This window comes from Histomonas meleagridis (assembly GCF_020186115.1).
Source record: "Histomonas meleagridis strain 2922-C6/04-10x chromosome Unknown contig_1, whole genome shotgun sequence".
Classification (NCBI taxonomy): domain Eukaryota; phylum Parabasalia; order Tritrichomonadida; family Dientamoebidae; genus Histomonas; species Histomonas meleagridis.
The window spans coordinates 325344-339874 of record NW_027150746.1 but is presented as its reverse complement, the minus strand read 5'-3'; the positions used below and the strand labels follow the sequence as shown (position 1 = coordinate 339874).

The window sequence follows — 14531 nt, the reverse complement described above, 5'->3', positions numbered from 1 at the left end:
AGAATTAATCTTTTTTTCGACTAATGTAATATCGATGTAACTTTTAATTTGATTCTGTTTTTCTAGTTTCCAATTTATTTCATTTCCGTTAAATTCTTTTGGAATCATTTCATTTAACATTTCACTAATTCCATCAAAGTAATTTTTCGCTGTTTCGGACCAATTTACAGAAAGAAAAACTTTGGAAAAGAAAGAATCCTCACCAAAATCATTGATGATTGTTGAATCATTTGAAAAATTAGCACGGTATGAATATCTATTAATTACACACTCAAATGTATTTGAATCATAACTATAACTTCCAGAAGAAGTAAACACCATTGAAGGATTTTCAGATATCATTTGATTGATAGAAGATAGATATGATGAATAATTTGTATGTGGATTTAATCCAATTTTAACAGCATCACACATTGTGGTAATTGAAAAGCAGTAAATTCCTATATTTGTAAGAGAAAAGAAAAGAGTGAGAACAAAGATGCTTTGAGGACATGAATAATTAATGAAGCGTGTACTGCAAACAAAAGAAAAAAGTAAAACAAGAGAAAGTCCAGTTATATAATGAACGGCATCGTATTCCGCTGGAACAACAAGAAATGTTGCATTAGGATATTTCGATTTAGCTTTTTTATATTGTGAATTTGGTATAGCTTGAACCAAAATTGTGTACAAAAGGAAGAAAATTGCCAATATACCAGTAATAATAGAAAGCCACATTGGAGTCCATGGAACAAATTTGTTTGAAATCACAATTTCATTTTCGCTATTTCCATGAGGTTGACTTTGTGTGTTTATCTCTTCGCTCTCATTCTCGAAGCGAGTGTATTCTCCCTCCATTGGAGGAAACGTTTATAAATCACGAATTAACGTATCCTAGGAACGATAACCGTTTTTCTTGATCGGCTTCCAGAAGGAAATTTTTGAATCACAGTTACGATTAAAATATATTCAATTGTATCATTTCACCGTTCTTCATACAAAAGTTGTCAATTTCTTCCTCATTGAGATTTTGATACCTCTGAAATTTCAATATTAAAAAACGGTTTTCAAATGGGTGGGAATGTTTCTTCTTCTCTCGACATCCCGAAAAAATACACAGTTAACCTTAGCAGCCACAATTTGACATTCGTTCCAGAGCGTGCATTGAAGTCCCACAGTAATTGTCAAAAGTTAGTATTAAAGCGAAATAAGATCCAACGTTTACCATTACAACTACCAAATCTTCGTGAACTCAATATATCAATGAACGGCCTCAACATTATTTATCCTCAAATGGTAAAATCTATTGTTTCTTATACCAATTTAGAATGTCTTGACATTTCTTCTAATTGTCTTGGAGAATTTCCCGTTGAAATTTTACAAAACAAGAAACTCAAGAAATTAAATCTATTTTCTAACAGGCTTCGTGAAATTAAAATATCGGAAACCAATATTGAAGAATTAGATATTGGTCATAATCTTTTTACAAATATCCCAGAACTACCTCCAACACTTAACAATCTCGCATATGATTTTAATTATCTTCATGAACTCAAATATGGTTTTCCAAATCTTAAAAGATTATCATTAGTCCTTACAAGTATTGAAATCATATCTGAAGAAATCAGCTTTCCTAACCTTGAGTTCCTTAATATCTCCAAAAATCGTCTTAAGACATTACCGAACATGAGCAAATTCGCACCATCGCTTAAAGTTCTTGATGTTTCCGACAACTTTTTGACTGAGTTTCCCATCGTCCCTCTGAATATTGAAGATGTCAACATCAGTTCCAACAAAATCAAGACTTTACCTGAAAACATCATAACCTTTGTTAATTTAAAAGTATTAGATATCTCACACAATGAAATAGAGCATATACCGAAACTTCCATCTTCTCTTACGAATTTCTTTTTTGATTTTAACCCAGTGGAAAGTTTTGATGCATCACCAATGCCATTATTATCGACATGTTTTTGTGGTTTTTGTCGACTTAACTCGATACCAAACTTACAAAACACAAGTATCAAAAATTATTTCTTTTCATATAATGAGATCACAGAGATAGAAGTTGATAAACTTAATCATAATCTTGTATCATTAGATCTTAGTAACAATAAAATCAAGAAATTACCACAAAACTTCTTCACACGATTCTCACATATTACTGAATTATTCTTAAACAATAATTGTCTTACATCATTACCACAACATATGACAAGTTCATTAACGACACTTGTCTTAACTAACAACAAAATCAAAAACATTCCATCATTACCTTCATCATTAACTCAATTATATATATCATTTTGTATGTTAAAAAGTTTACCTGATTCGATATCACATAATTCCAATTTAACTGTTTTGGATGCAGCTGGTAATAAACTTAAGACAATACCAAAATTAAAATGTATAAAAATATTAAATTTATCAAATAATAAATTAAATTCTTTTCCTTCAAATTTACCTCCAACAATAACAAATTTATATTTATCAGGGAATAAAATTAATGAATTACCGAATAATAGCTTATGCTTCCCTGAATTGGATGAATTGGATTTGTCTTGTAATAAAATTAAACACTTGCAACAAACGCCTGCAATGCCAAAACTTCGAATTTTACGATTGTCAAATAACCCGTTGGAGGAGAACGTTAACACATACAAGTATTCAAATCTTTCAATTCTCGATTTGACAAATACAAACGTGGTTATACGAAAAGTGACAACGGTTAACCAAATCCTGGTTTCAAAGGTAGACCCTGCGTTTGATGATCCTTTTATACATTGTTTGAACTTAAAGCCTTGGCTATCATTGGCTGAAATGATGGGAGCAAGAGAAAATATGGAAGATTCAGTCGCTATTAGAACCAACTTAAGAGGTGATATTGATATGTATGCTTTGTTTGATGGACATGGAGGATCTAGAACAGCTATTTTTTGTTCATCTTTCGTGAATAAGTTCGCAGAAACAGAATTGAAATTTTCACAAAAATCAATTGCTTTAATGGTGCATGAATTGGATCACGCATTAAGTAGGAAAGGGTTTAAAGGTGGTGCAACCTTAGCTATAGCTTTGTTTAATGGAAAGAAGCTAATAACCGCTCATGTTGGTGATTCAAGAATTATCGTTCTCTCAAAAAGTGGGAAAGTGACATATTCGACGATAGACCATAAACCGACAGCGCGACAAGAGTTCGAAAGGATACATTTCGCTGGAGGTAGAGTCGAAAACATGAGACTACATGGAATCTTAGGGCCATCAAGATCTATGGGTGACTATGAAATTCCAGGTAATATTCCGGCACCAGAGATTCATGAATATGAAGTATCAGAAGATGACCGCTTTATAGTGATAGGATGTGATGGAGTGTTCGACGTACTTACTAATGAACAAATTGGATTGATTTCAAGGAAAGTTAAAGATTCTTTGGAATTAGCATATCAGGTCAGAGATCACGCATTCTCAAATTATTCACAGGATAACATATCAGTGATAACTGTGGACCTCTTCGGAAGGAGAGAAGAGGAGTCCGACGTTAGCGAATTTAAAAATTCGGAAGAATCAGATGACGAAATTCCAGACTTCCAACCTTCATCTCCATTTGTGTGCGAAGGAGTGATACTCAAGAACTCGTATCATGAGGACTTTCAACCAAATTCACCGGATCTGCGTTATTTATCATTAACGAACCTTAACGAATATCAATAAATATTGTTACTATCACAAACTTGTTAATTATTTTTTGCATAATTATTAATTTTTATGTGAAATAAGTCGATGAAATATCACAAATTATATTTTCGTGTAATTGACCAAATTATTCAACTGAAAAAAATATAAAACATTCAAAATAATATTAAAAAAGAAAACAAACTTTTTTTTTAAAAACAATTTAAAGGAAATTAATTTGCACAATGTTATAGCCATTGATCATTATCATTTATAATAAATGATTTGATTTCGTTTCCAACACTCTCGTTTATATATTCTTCATTTTGTTCATGACTACTTTCACGAGATTGAAGTTTCACTTTCTTTCTGCGATTTATAACGAATACTATAATTCCAACAATAATCAAAAGAACTGCAACTGAACAACATACAACTGCAATTAATTCACCTTTAGATATACTGTTAGATAAATTTTCAGTTGACTGAAACATTGTGTAGAAAGCAGAATAAAATACATAATTTGTTGAATAAAATAACTTTGAGTAATCATAAAAAACATATGATATATAAGTGGCTTCTTGGTGATTATATGAAATTACAATACGTGAAATCATTGTAATCGTTTCAGTAACTGTTATAAAACTCGTTAAAATTAATGAAAATGAAAATGTGATAACGCTATTAAATGAAACTGTAAATGTATTTGAATATAAATTTGTATATGTATTAGAACCAATGAATGTATTTGACTGTGAATATGTATTCGATTGAGAATATGTATTACTTTGAGAAAACGTATTTGATTGTGAATATGTATCCGATTGTGAATATGTATTTGTTGGATCCTCTCTTATGAAATAATGTTCTGTTTCTCCTATATTTCCTGATTTATCAATTGCAGCAACATGAACATATACATTTTCATTGATTATATCTTTGATTTCATTTTCGGATGTCTTTTGAAGATTTGCAGTATCAGATGATATAACAGTATCAGAATTATTATCTACAACATAATAATATTCACTAATACCAGTAGGAAAATAGAATTCAATATCATCTGATTGATATTCATGATTCCCATCAAATGTAATTCCGATAACTTTATATAAATATTTTACTTCTGGATCTTCTGCAGATATTGTAACTGATCTTTCGCCTTCAATTCTTGTGATTGTTGGTTTAGATGGTGCTTTCGTATCTTTGGCAGAATTATCATATGAAAACTGATACGATGTTCGTTGGAATAAATAATAAATTGTATTTGCAAGAATTTTACGTTCAACTTCTGTGGAACCACAACCACTATGGCCTGTTTGAATCATAGCGGTATTCCGATATGTTGTTAAGTAATAATATGGATTACCATGCCGAGGTTCAGAGTATCCAGAAAGATTCCATTCATAATTTATAGGTGCACTAAAATTAGATTCATAGTTTGGACTTAATTCAGAACCAAGTTCCATCCATACATCACCAAATGCAGCATTTTCACATGTATGCGTAAGTGGAATAGAAAAATTACTATTCTGATCAAGTTGATATGGGAATTGTGTAAGAAAACCAGATTTTGTAACTTTAGTTTCATTTGAATAATAACGCCATTTATATGGAAGGTCTCCATTAGAACACGAGGAAAGAACACAATCTATAGTTCCAAGTAATATTCCAAATTTATCTGCTATTTGTCCAAGTCCAATTTCTCTACCATAACTTGAACCAACAACATCATGACCTAAGAGAACACCATATCCAAGATCAATATATTCACTAACACGTTGAACAGATTCGTTACTAATAAATTGACCACCATTAGAATCCCATGTCCCAAAGAAAATTACATCATATTCTTTCATTTCATCAAGTGTCATTTCATCAAATTCCTTTGTCACCTTTGGCGTGACATGAATGATTTGTTTGCCTGTATAAGGATTTAATCCATATGGTTCAAATGTATAATTTTCACCGGAATACTCGTAACTGCCTCCTTCCATCCAAACTTTTAATGCAGCGGAAAGATAAGTTGTTTGATTCGTACCATCAGCATACATGTAAGTTACATTAGGAATATCTGAAGCAATTGTATTATTTAGTTTTTGAGGATAGACATTGAGAACTTTAATGTCTTGTGTAGTATTGTAATCAAATGAACTTATCGGTTTCCAATTTGTACCATCATCACTGGATGAGTAAACAGTATAATAAATGTTCTGAGTTTCATTAAAACCAGTCCAGTTTAATATAACACAATCGTCTTCATATTTTACTGTAAGTTTTATTTTATCTTGAAGTTTTATTGTCGAAATATCTCCAATGTTACCTGCTCTATCAATTGCAGCAACATGAAAATACTTTTCATTTTGTATATCTTCAATTGTGATTGGAATTGTTGTTTCAAGTGTTTTATATATTAAATCCTTATATGATACCTCTTTTTTCTGATGTAATTACATATTTATAATGATCAATACCTGTTTTAACGTTAACATCAACTTCATTAGATCGAGTAAAAAATCTTATCATTTATCAAAGAATGTGCTTCAACTAAAAATTTATAATCTGAACCAAAAATCTTCAGCATTAAATTTAACTTTCAATTTATCTAAATCATATTTAATATCTGTGATTTTTGGTGGTGTTATGTCTTGTGATGAATGATCTTCTGTATAATTATCATATGTTCGTTGTTTTAAATAATATATTGTGTTAGCAATAATTTTTCGTTCATCTTCACTTGCTTCACAATTACTATGACCTGTTTGAATAACAGCTGTATTATCTTTTGTTGTAAGATAAAAATTATGTTTTAAACCATTTTTATCTTCATGAACTCCTTCATTATTCAATGATATCCAAACATCGCCAGTAGCTGCATGATAATATGTATGTGTTCGTGGAACTTTTAAAATTCTTCCAATATCACCAATCTCATATGGATAATTAGTTAATAAACCTTTCCGTTGTATAGATATTTCGTCTGATACAAATGTTGTATAATTAACATAATTATTATCATATTTAAAATCTGAATAATCTGATAAAATACCAAATAAATCTCTAAGCACAAGTAAACCTCTCGATAGATATTTTTCAACAAAAATTCGTGTAAGACAATCATGACCTGCAAAAACACTATAGCCTTTTTTGAGATATTCATAAATTACATCTTGAGCTGTTTTTGTTTTGATGGAATATCCAGCACTGCCATCCCATGTTCCAAAAAATATAACATCATAGTTATATATGAAACTTTTATCTACTGTTATATTAGTTTCAAAATCATTAATAGATATTATATCTACAAATATTATTTGAAGATTTGTATCAGGATCTATTCCAAATCCTTCGATTTTTTGTTTTTACACCGTTTTCTATAAGTGTTCCTCCTTCCATCCATAATTTGAGTGATGCTGACTTAGGTAACTCCCTTTCTTGTGTTTCATTAGTAAATTTAAAATAAACTTTATACGTTTCATAAATACTGGCATTGATCGCTTTTGTTCCATTTGTTCCATCAAACTGACTTGGATAGATGTTCAACACTTTGATCTTTGATCCTTTATTATATGTGCTGCATTGTTTCCAATCAGACCAAACACCATTAGAATCTTTGCTTTTTTGATAAAGTTTATAATAGATATCTTGATCTTTGATATTTGTCCATTCTAAGTATGTCCCTCCTCGTCTATAGGCATAAGATAAATTAGCAGTTGCTGACAGTTCTAAATCTATAGATCGAGCCAAGAAAGTCAAGATAAAAAGCATATAAGATTTTGGGAATACAGGAAGAGATTTAAATGAAATGAAAGAATATTGAGATCTATTGCAATTTTCAATATTGTTTTTGAAACTTGCGTTCAAAATTTACACAATTTCATTCACCCGATCAAAATTCGTTCAAAAATATGCCAATTTCCTAAAATTGCCCACAAGTAACGAAAGAAAAAGTAAAAACATTTGTGCACTTTTCGAAAAGCATTGGATTCAAAAAGTGGATGTGGTCAAAACATTTTTACATTAAACCAATATATGCGAACGTTAAAATTGATAAGTTCTGTTCCAATGAATTCCCAGAACTCTTTAATCAGAACATCCTGGATATTTCATGTATCACATAATCCCAACACTCTTCAACAAAAAATTTAATTGTTTCAAATATTACAAAAGGTGTTAAACCAAAAGATTCACACTTTCTAAAATTTAAAAATGCAAGCAGACCACTTTTACGGTTAGAAAAAATTAAAGAATTAATTTTGAAATATATTTTTCAAAAATATCCAGTGCCAATTTACTAAATATTGCATAGTTTTCATAGATAGAACATGGATTAAAAAAAAGAATTTTCTAAAATTTGACGATTTGTGATTTCATGATATTTGAACAAATGTTTCGAGAATTTCTTGTAGCAATATTTACTATAAAGTATATTAATGTTTATAAAGAATTTTTTGCAAAATTGCTTCCATATTTTTTATGAAGAATTTACACAAATGTATATAACTTTAACCAAAATCGATTTTGTTGACATTTTCATATATTAAAATAGTTCCTAAATGAGTACACGCATAAAATGCTCTTGCACATGCAAAAGCAGTTGAAATTATAAATGTTTCATTAAAAACTTTTCCAACTGGATAGCATTAATTTTCGGAAAATTTTACTTATGAAGAATTCCACATTATTATAAATGGAATAAAATTCATTTTCTATTGTGTAATGATTTTGTATGCACAACTCATTTCAAATAAAATTTATTTTGTACACAATTCATTATAATTTACATTAATTTATTTAATTAAAGAAAACTTTATTAAAGCATGAGCACAAAATAATATTAAATATATGAAATAAACAGTGAGTGATTACACTTTACACACAACACAATTCAAATAAAATTCACTTCACACATAATTCATTAACACTTAATTAACATTAATTTATTTATATATTACAATGTATCTATTATAAAATTTTTCATATGCATGTACATTTCTGCCAAGAAAACTTTATTAAAGCATGAGCACAAAATAATATTAAATATATGAAATAAACAGTGAGTGATTACACTTTACACACAACACATTTCAAATAAAATTCACTTCACACATAATTCATTAACACGTTACGATTAAACAATATACTTTATCCAATAATTACAATTGATTCAGATTATAATCCCAAACGCATATTAATCCATCACCTGAGCATGACACGAAAGTGTTTTCCAACGGGTGATGATGTAGTTCGAATATTGTATTCTTATGAATGACAATTGTGAACAAATTCTCACCTGTCTTCACGTCCCACCCTTTAATGTTCTCATCCTTCGATCCCGTGAACAGTAATTCGACCTTTGGACTATTGTAAGGGAATGTTACGCTTATCAAATAGTCCATGTGTCCGCTGAATGTCTTTTCGCACGTTGCGACGCCTCGAACTTGCCATATCTTCGCCGTCTTGTCTTGCGACGTGGAGATGATTTGGTCGCTTTGAGGAAAGACGTCAACGCTTAAGAGATATTCCGAATGCGCTTTGAACTTATTCATGGGCTGCTTGAAAGCTTTGTCGTAAAGACCAATCCATCCATTCATGAAGCCCACTGCAACAAAGTTTTCCTCATTGTTAGACGCTATGGATACAATCGCGCCTTCTTTGTTAAGTTTCCCTTCGTTTTCAATAGATCCATGATGAAGCATCTTAACAAGTTGCATGGTGGAGATGTTCCAGATGCATAGATTACCATCATAGGAGCCACTGAGTAAAGTAATGTTGTCGTTGAGAAACAATAATGAGGAAACTGCACTTTGATGAGCATCTTTAAGATTGCCAATAAATGATTGTTGGGCAACAGAAAAGATGGAGATCTCATTGGACTTGGAAGAAACTGCAATGTATTGTCCATTTTTTGAAAACCGTATGACTCGCGTATATAATTCATTCTTATCAGGGGAACGGGGAATCTCATGTGAAAAAAGAAGCTCCCCATTCAGCGGAGAGATAAGATGAAGATTGCGACCATCTGAAAAAGCAATCATTTTGCCACTTGGATCAAATTGAACAGAACAAAGAACAGCTGGAACAAAAAAAGCAAACCTAAGTTTAACACTGCCCTTTGTCACATATTGGGAATGGGAAATCATCTTCCATTCAATGTTATGAATTAAATGCATTTTTTGAAAATTGTCGCTTTTTTGATCCTTGACCAAAACGTTGTTCTTCATAGGTGGGAAGTCGGGTTTCTGTTCTATGTTAGAAGGAGTTTCCTCCTTTGGTTTGACATTATATTTATCTTCTAATGTATGATACATCTCAGTGAGGAGATTTAAATCTTTCTCAAACTGGTGAGAGTGAATCATGCATTTGTTCTTACAACGACGAAGAACAGTGACTGAATTTTTTAGATTATTCACAGACTTTTCAATATCATTGAAAGCGCTCTCGATCTTTCGAGAGCGAGCAGTGATATCACTTGCGTATTCCTTCTGGTTGATGTCAGGAAGATATCGCGGGTCCATGGGCTGTTTGCCTTTTCTTGTTTTAACGGTCTTAAGCTGCTCAAACACTTCCGTTCAATACAAAGTAAACTATACAAAAAATAGAGAAAAAAATTGAATGAAAAGTACTAATTTTGTGCGAGCAAGTGATGGTCGTTTGAATTTCACAAACTTCGCTTGCGGTTATTGCCCTTTACGAGGGGAATTGAACTTTTTGTGAATAAAATATTGAATTTTTATTATAATGATAAGAAATCTAGTTTTAAAGAATAGCTTCTACGCTTTTGGGAGTATATACTCCTTGTTGCTTTGTATAAGAAATGGGCAGCATTTAGACATTCTTCTTATTGGAATATAATTTTTATTAAAAAAAAATTAAAAACAAAAATCAACATAAATTCATATTCGAGAAAATTCTTCGGCGGCCTACTGACGCATACGTATTTTGATATAAAGTGTTTCTCAAAGAAACCATGATTAGGGTTGATATGAAATAATCTTTTAAAAAAGGACCCTAATTTCTTGCCTCTCGGAAGTAAGGCGAAGCTCAAATGCAAAAAGACAATTTCATTTTGTCATTTGGGTTTGAAACAAATCTAGATGCATGAAAGCACAATAAAATTTTGACGGTTTAGGATCTGGTTTGGTTTTAGATGGCACTTTTGCAGATGTTCGTTTTTTGAAAACTTTTTTAACATCATAGAAAAAGTTATTATGACTTATTGAATTATTTGACTAAATATTTTTGGTTGGAACTGGGAACGTTCCACTCATGGCATGTAATGCAATAATGCATAGATATAGGAACCAGTGTTAATGATTAAAAGAATGTTGTTCACATCTTATACTTGAAACTATATTTTGTTTGGATTATTATTAACTTTTTTTTAATAATGCATAAGAATTTGATTCTTCTATTTTGAAAAAATTGAAGTTACAGTTTTGTTCGAAACTTCATACTTCCGAACAACAAAACTGGAATGAAGTATAATTGAAAATAACAACAAATGATTTTTGTTGTTCAACGAATTTTTTGTTTGCCATTTTTGTATAAAAATTGATCGTTGCAATTATGACGTCTTTTTTACAGGAAGAATCGCTTTAGTTTTTGATTTTGTTTTAATAATTTATTAAAAAAAATATCCAAAAAGGTTCATGATTTGATGATTATATAATGATTTTACAAAAAGAGAATTTAAATTTTTAAATTAGATTTAAATTTAATTTTTGGTCAAGTAAATAATTGGATTTTTTATGCATTAGCAAGAAAATTCTTTTTATTAGTACCTAATTTTTTTTGAATTTCTCAAAAATTCTTGTTCAATATTGTTCTTTCTTGGTTATCTCCTCATGAAAAAGTGATCGAGAGATGGTAATTTTGTTTGGTTGGATGTCTAATTAAAAAATTTGTCTTAAATTTTTATTCATTCAAATTTGAATCTATCGATATTGAAAACCGCAGAGAAAACTTTGCAAATATCATGACAGACTCTTGGAATTACTTTACCGAATTAGATGACGAACCATTTAATAATAGTATCAGCTTACTTCCTTCTTCATTAAGAGATGAATTTGGTGAATTTTCACCACCATTAGATGATCAAAACATAAGTTTTAGCAATTTCCCAGATGTACCAGGACATTATTTTTCTGAATCAGCTCCATCTTCTCCTTTTCTTTATTTTAGTAATGGAAGTCCATTAAAACAATTTGATTTTGAATATAATGCCCAGAATTCATTATATCCAAATAACTATTGTTCTATTCAATTTCATCAAAGTAGAGTATCAACATTTGCAATTCCTCCAAATTTGGATTTGCATGTTGGTGATTACGTTATTACAGAGGCTGACAGAGGACTTGATATCGGCTTGGTTATTTCGTTGACTAAAACACCACCGTCAAGAGAAATGAAAAATTCTAAAAAAATTCAGCGGAAAGCATTACAAAATGAAATAAATTATATTCCCATCAAACTCGAAAATGAAAGAAAAGCGTTGGAAATATGTCAGAAAAAGGTTGAAGAGTTATGTCTCCCGATGAGTATAACTGGTGCAGAGTATCAATTTGATGGGAAAAAACTTACATTTTATTACACGGCAACCAAATACGTTGACTTTAGGAACCTTGTAAAGATTCTATTTCATGTTTTTAGCACCCGGATATGGATGGTGTGGCATGATGGAACGGCACCGGTTAAAGATGTATTCACACGAAACGAGACACCGACATTGTTATAATACTATTAGGCAATAAAGAAATAATTGATTTATTCTTGTCTGAATGTTTTCTGCATAAAAAAATGTTTTCATGGAAAACAAAATTTTAATTCAATAAACGGTCGACTGAACGATGAGAAACCGTTAGCCAAAAAACGTTTGTATTTATATATACGTTTAAAATATTAAAAGCTTATGACTTCTCGCCCATTTAAGCCAATTTATTTCAGGAATCCTTCTCTTGCTCAAGGAAGAAAAGAATATCCTTTGAAAGATAAAGAAGAAATGATGGAAGAAACAGATATTGATATGACAAATAATAATAATAATAGTAGCTCAAGTCATTTCAATCATGCAATTCGCGTTCCTATAAATTCAGTTCAACAACCTTCTCCTCCAAGTTCTTCAATGTCTCCAAAAGCTATTTTTTCACAAATCATAAATCCGAAAAAACAAATAACTGTTAATGGAATCACATATAATCGTCTTGAAAGGATTGGTTCTGGTTCAGAATCTAAGATATACAAAGTATTTGATAGCAATGGTGATTTTTATGCATTAAAAGAAGTTCGTTATTCTGATAAAAGTCTCACAATTCTCGAAAACTATGAAAACGAAATCAAACTTTTACAAGAGCTTCAAGGCAGTGATCGTATCATCAATATTATTGACAGTGAGATTAACACAAATGAAAAATTAATTTTAATTGTTCTTGAACTTGGCGATGCAGATCTCCGTAGCATAATTTCTAGTCAAGAGCGTCTTTCACCTAATTATATTCGATACACATGGCAACAAATGCTTGAAGCTGTTCAAACAATTCATGAAAAAAAGATCATCCATGGGAATCTTAAGCCGTCCAATTTCCTAATGGTCAAGCGCACACTCAAACTGATTGATTTTGGCTTTGCCAAAGTCATTCAAGATGATGCTACGAGTACCGAATTCTTTCGTCAAAGCAGTAGTTTTCAATACAAAGCTCCCGAATCATTTTCTGATTGGAAGCAACCCGCAAAACTGAGTACTTCTGCTGATGTTTATAGTATCGGATGTATTTTATATGAACTTGTATATGGTCGACCACCACAAAACCAGGCAAATAATACGATATTTAACAATAACGTTATCAAGTTCGAAGTTTTGAAAGAATTTCCTGACTTTGAATTGTTGAAAAATGTAATGCAAATGTGTTTGCAACCAAATCCAAAACGAAGGCCAACAATCGAAGAACTGCTGAACCATGCGTATATACAATTATCGACGTCATTTGTGCCAAGGCCGATTTCGACCGAAGAAAATATCGCGCAATTTGTAAAGCAGATAAAACTGAAATACAACGACAGAGAATTTAATTGCAGTGCTGGCCATAGAATTATAGAAAGAGTGGTGCAGGATTTGATTAATGGAAGGCCAATGACAATCGCTGGGCCAAGAGCATAAAAACTTTGATGACGGTTCGAAAATATGAAAACTTATGTAAAATTCTTTAATTAGGTAAAAATATGTTTGATGAAATGTGTAACAATTTTTTAAATGCGAATTTGTATAAAAGAAATTACAAAATGGTGTGTTTCATTGAAAAAATATTTTTTCTTTATTAATTATAATTTATTTCATTTAATTTTTTTAGGATAATTTGTAATATTTACGAAAAAACTCAAGAGTTATTCGTTACAAATAGTGGTTTATTGATCTGTTTCTGTTTTATTTTCAAGAAATTTGTTGAAGATATGTAAAATGGGTTTGATCTTTTTGCCATAAATAAATGTTTTAGCCATTTCTTTGACGCACTGATATAAGCACGTGTTATTGTGATTAGGGATTTGAGCGAATGGATTTGCTCCATTTTCAAGTAGCCAACTAATTAATTCCAATGATTTATTATGTATATTCATGCACACATCTATTAGAAATGTTGCATGAGATTTATCCGAAACATAATCAAGTTCATATCCATTTTTAAAAAGGATTTTTATCATTTTTAATGCTTTTCTTTGGGGCAAACCAACCAAAGCTTTGTGTGGTTCTATTCCATTTCTACATGGCTTCTTTATATCGAATTTAACATTTCTCAAGAAATATTTTAAAACACTTGAGCTACCAAGTAAGCACAATGCATAAGAGAGACTTATGTTTGTTGATTGTTCTCCATCAACATTTTTCATTA

General features: G+C 30.7%; 4 protein-coding genes across 4 annotated transcripts; 2 read left to right on the top strand and 2 right to left on the bottom strand.

Moving 5' to 3' along the window:
• Positions 1-1050: 1050 nt before the first annotated feature.
• GO595_000101 (protein phosphatase 2C) lies at positions 1051-3687 on the top strand (the record flags this gene model as incomplete). The annotated part of the gene is made up of 1 exon (XM_067912724.1): positions 1051-3687. The coding sequence occupies one exon, from the start codon at positions 1051-1053 to the stop codon at positions 3685-3687; it is 2637 nt and encodes an 878-aa protein (XP_067779556.1).
• A 209-nt stretch (positions 3688-3896) lies between these two features.
• GO595_000100 (DUF5057 domain-containing protein) lies at positions 3897-5645 on the bottom strand (the record flags this gene model as incomplete). Its single annotated transcript, XM_067912615.1, has 1 exon — positions 3897-5645. The coding sequence occupies one exon, from the start codon at positions 5643-5645 to the stop codon at positions 3897-3899; it is 1749 nt and encodes a 582-aa protein (XP_067779555.1).
• A 3159-nt stretch (positions 5646-8804) lies between these two features.
• On the bottom strand, positions 8805-10166 carry GO595_000099 (Transcriptional repressor tup12-related protein; the record flags this gene model as incomplete). The annotated part of the gene is made up of 1 exon (XM_067923621.1): positions 8805-10166. One exon carries the CDS (start codon positions 10164-10166, stop codon positions 8805-8807), a length of 1362 nt encoding a protein of 453 aa, XP_067779554.1.
• A 2393-nt stretch (positions 10167-12559) lies between these two features.
• On the top strand, positions 12560-13804 carry GO595_000098 (Pkinase-domain-containing protein; the record flags this gene model as incomplete). Its single annotated transcript, XM_067923511.1, has 1 exon — positions 12560-13804. The coding sequence occupies one exon, from the start codon at positions 12560-12562 to the stop codon at positions 13802-13804; it is 1245 nt and encodes a 414-aa protein (XP_067779553.1).
• Between the last annotated feature and the right edge of the window lie 727 nt (positions 13805-14531).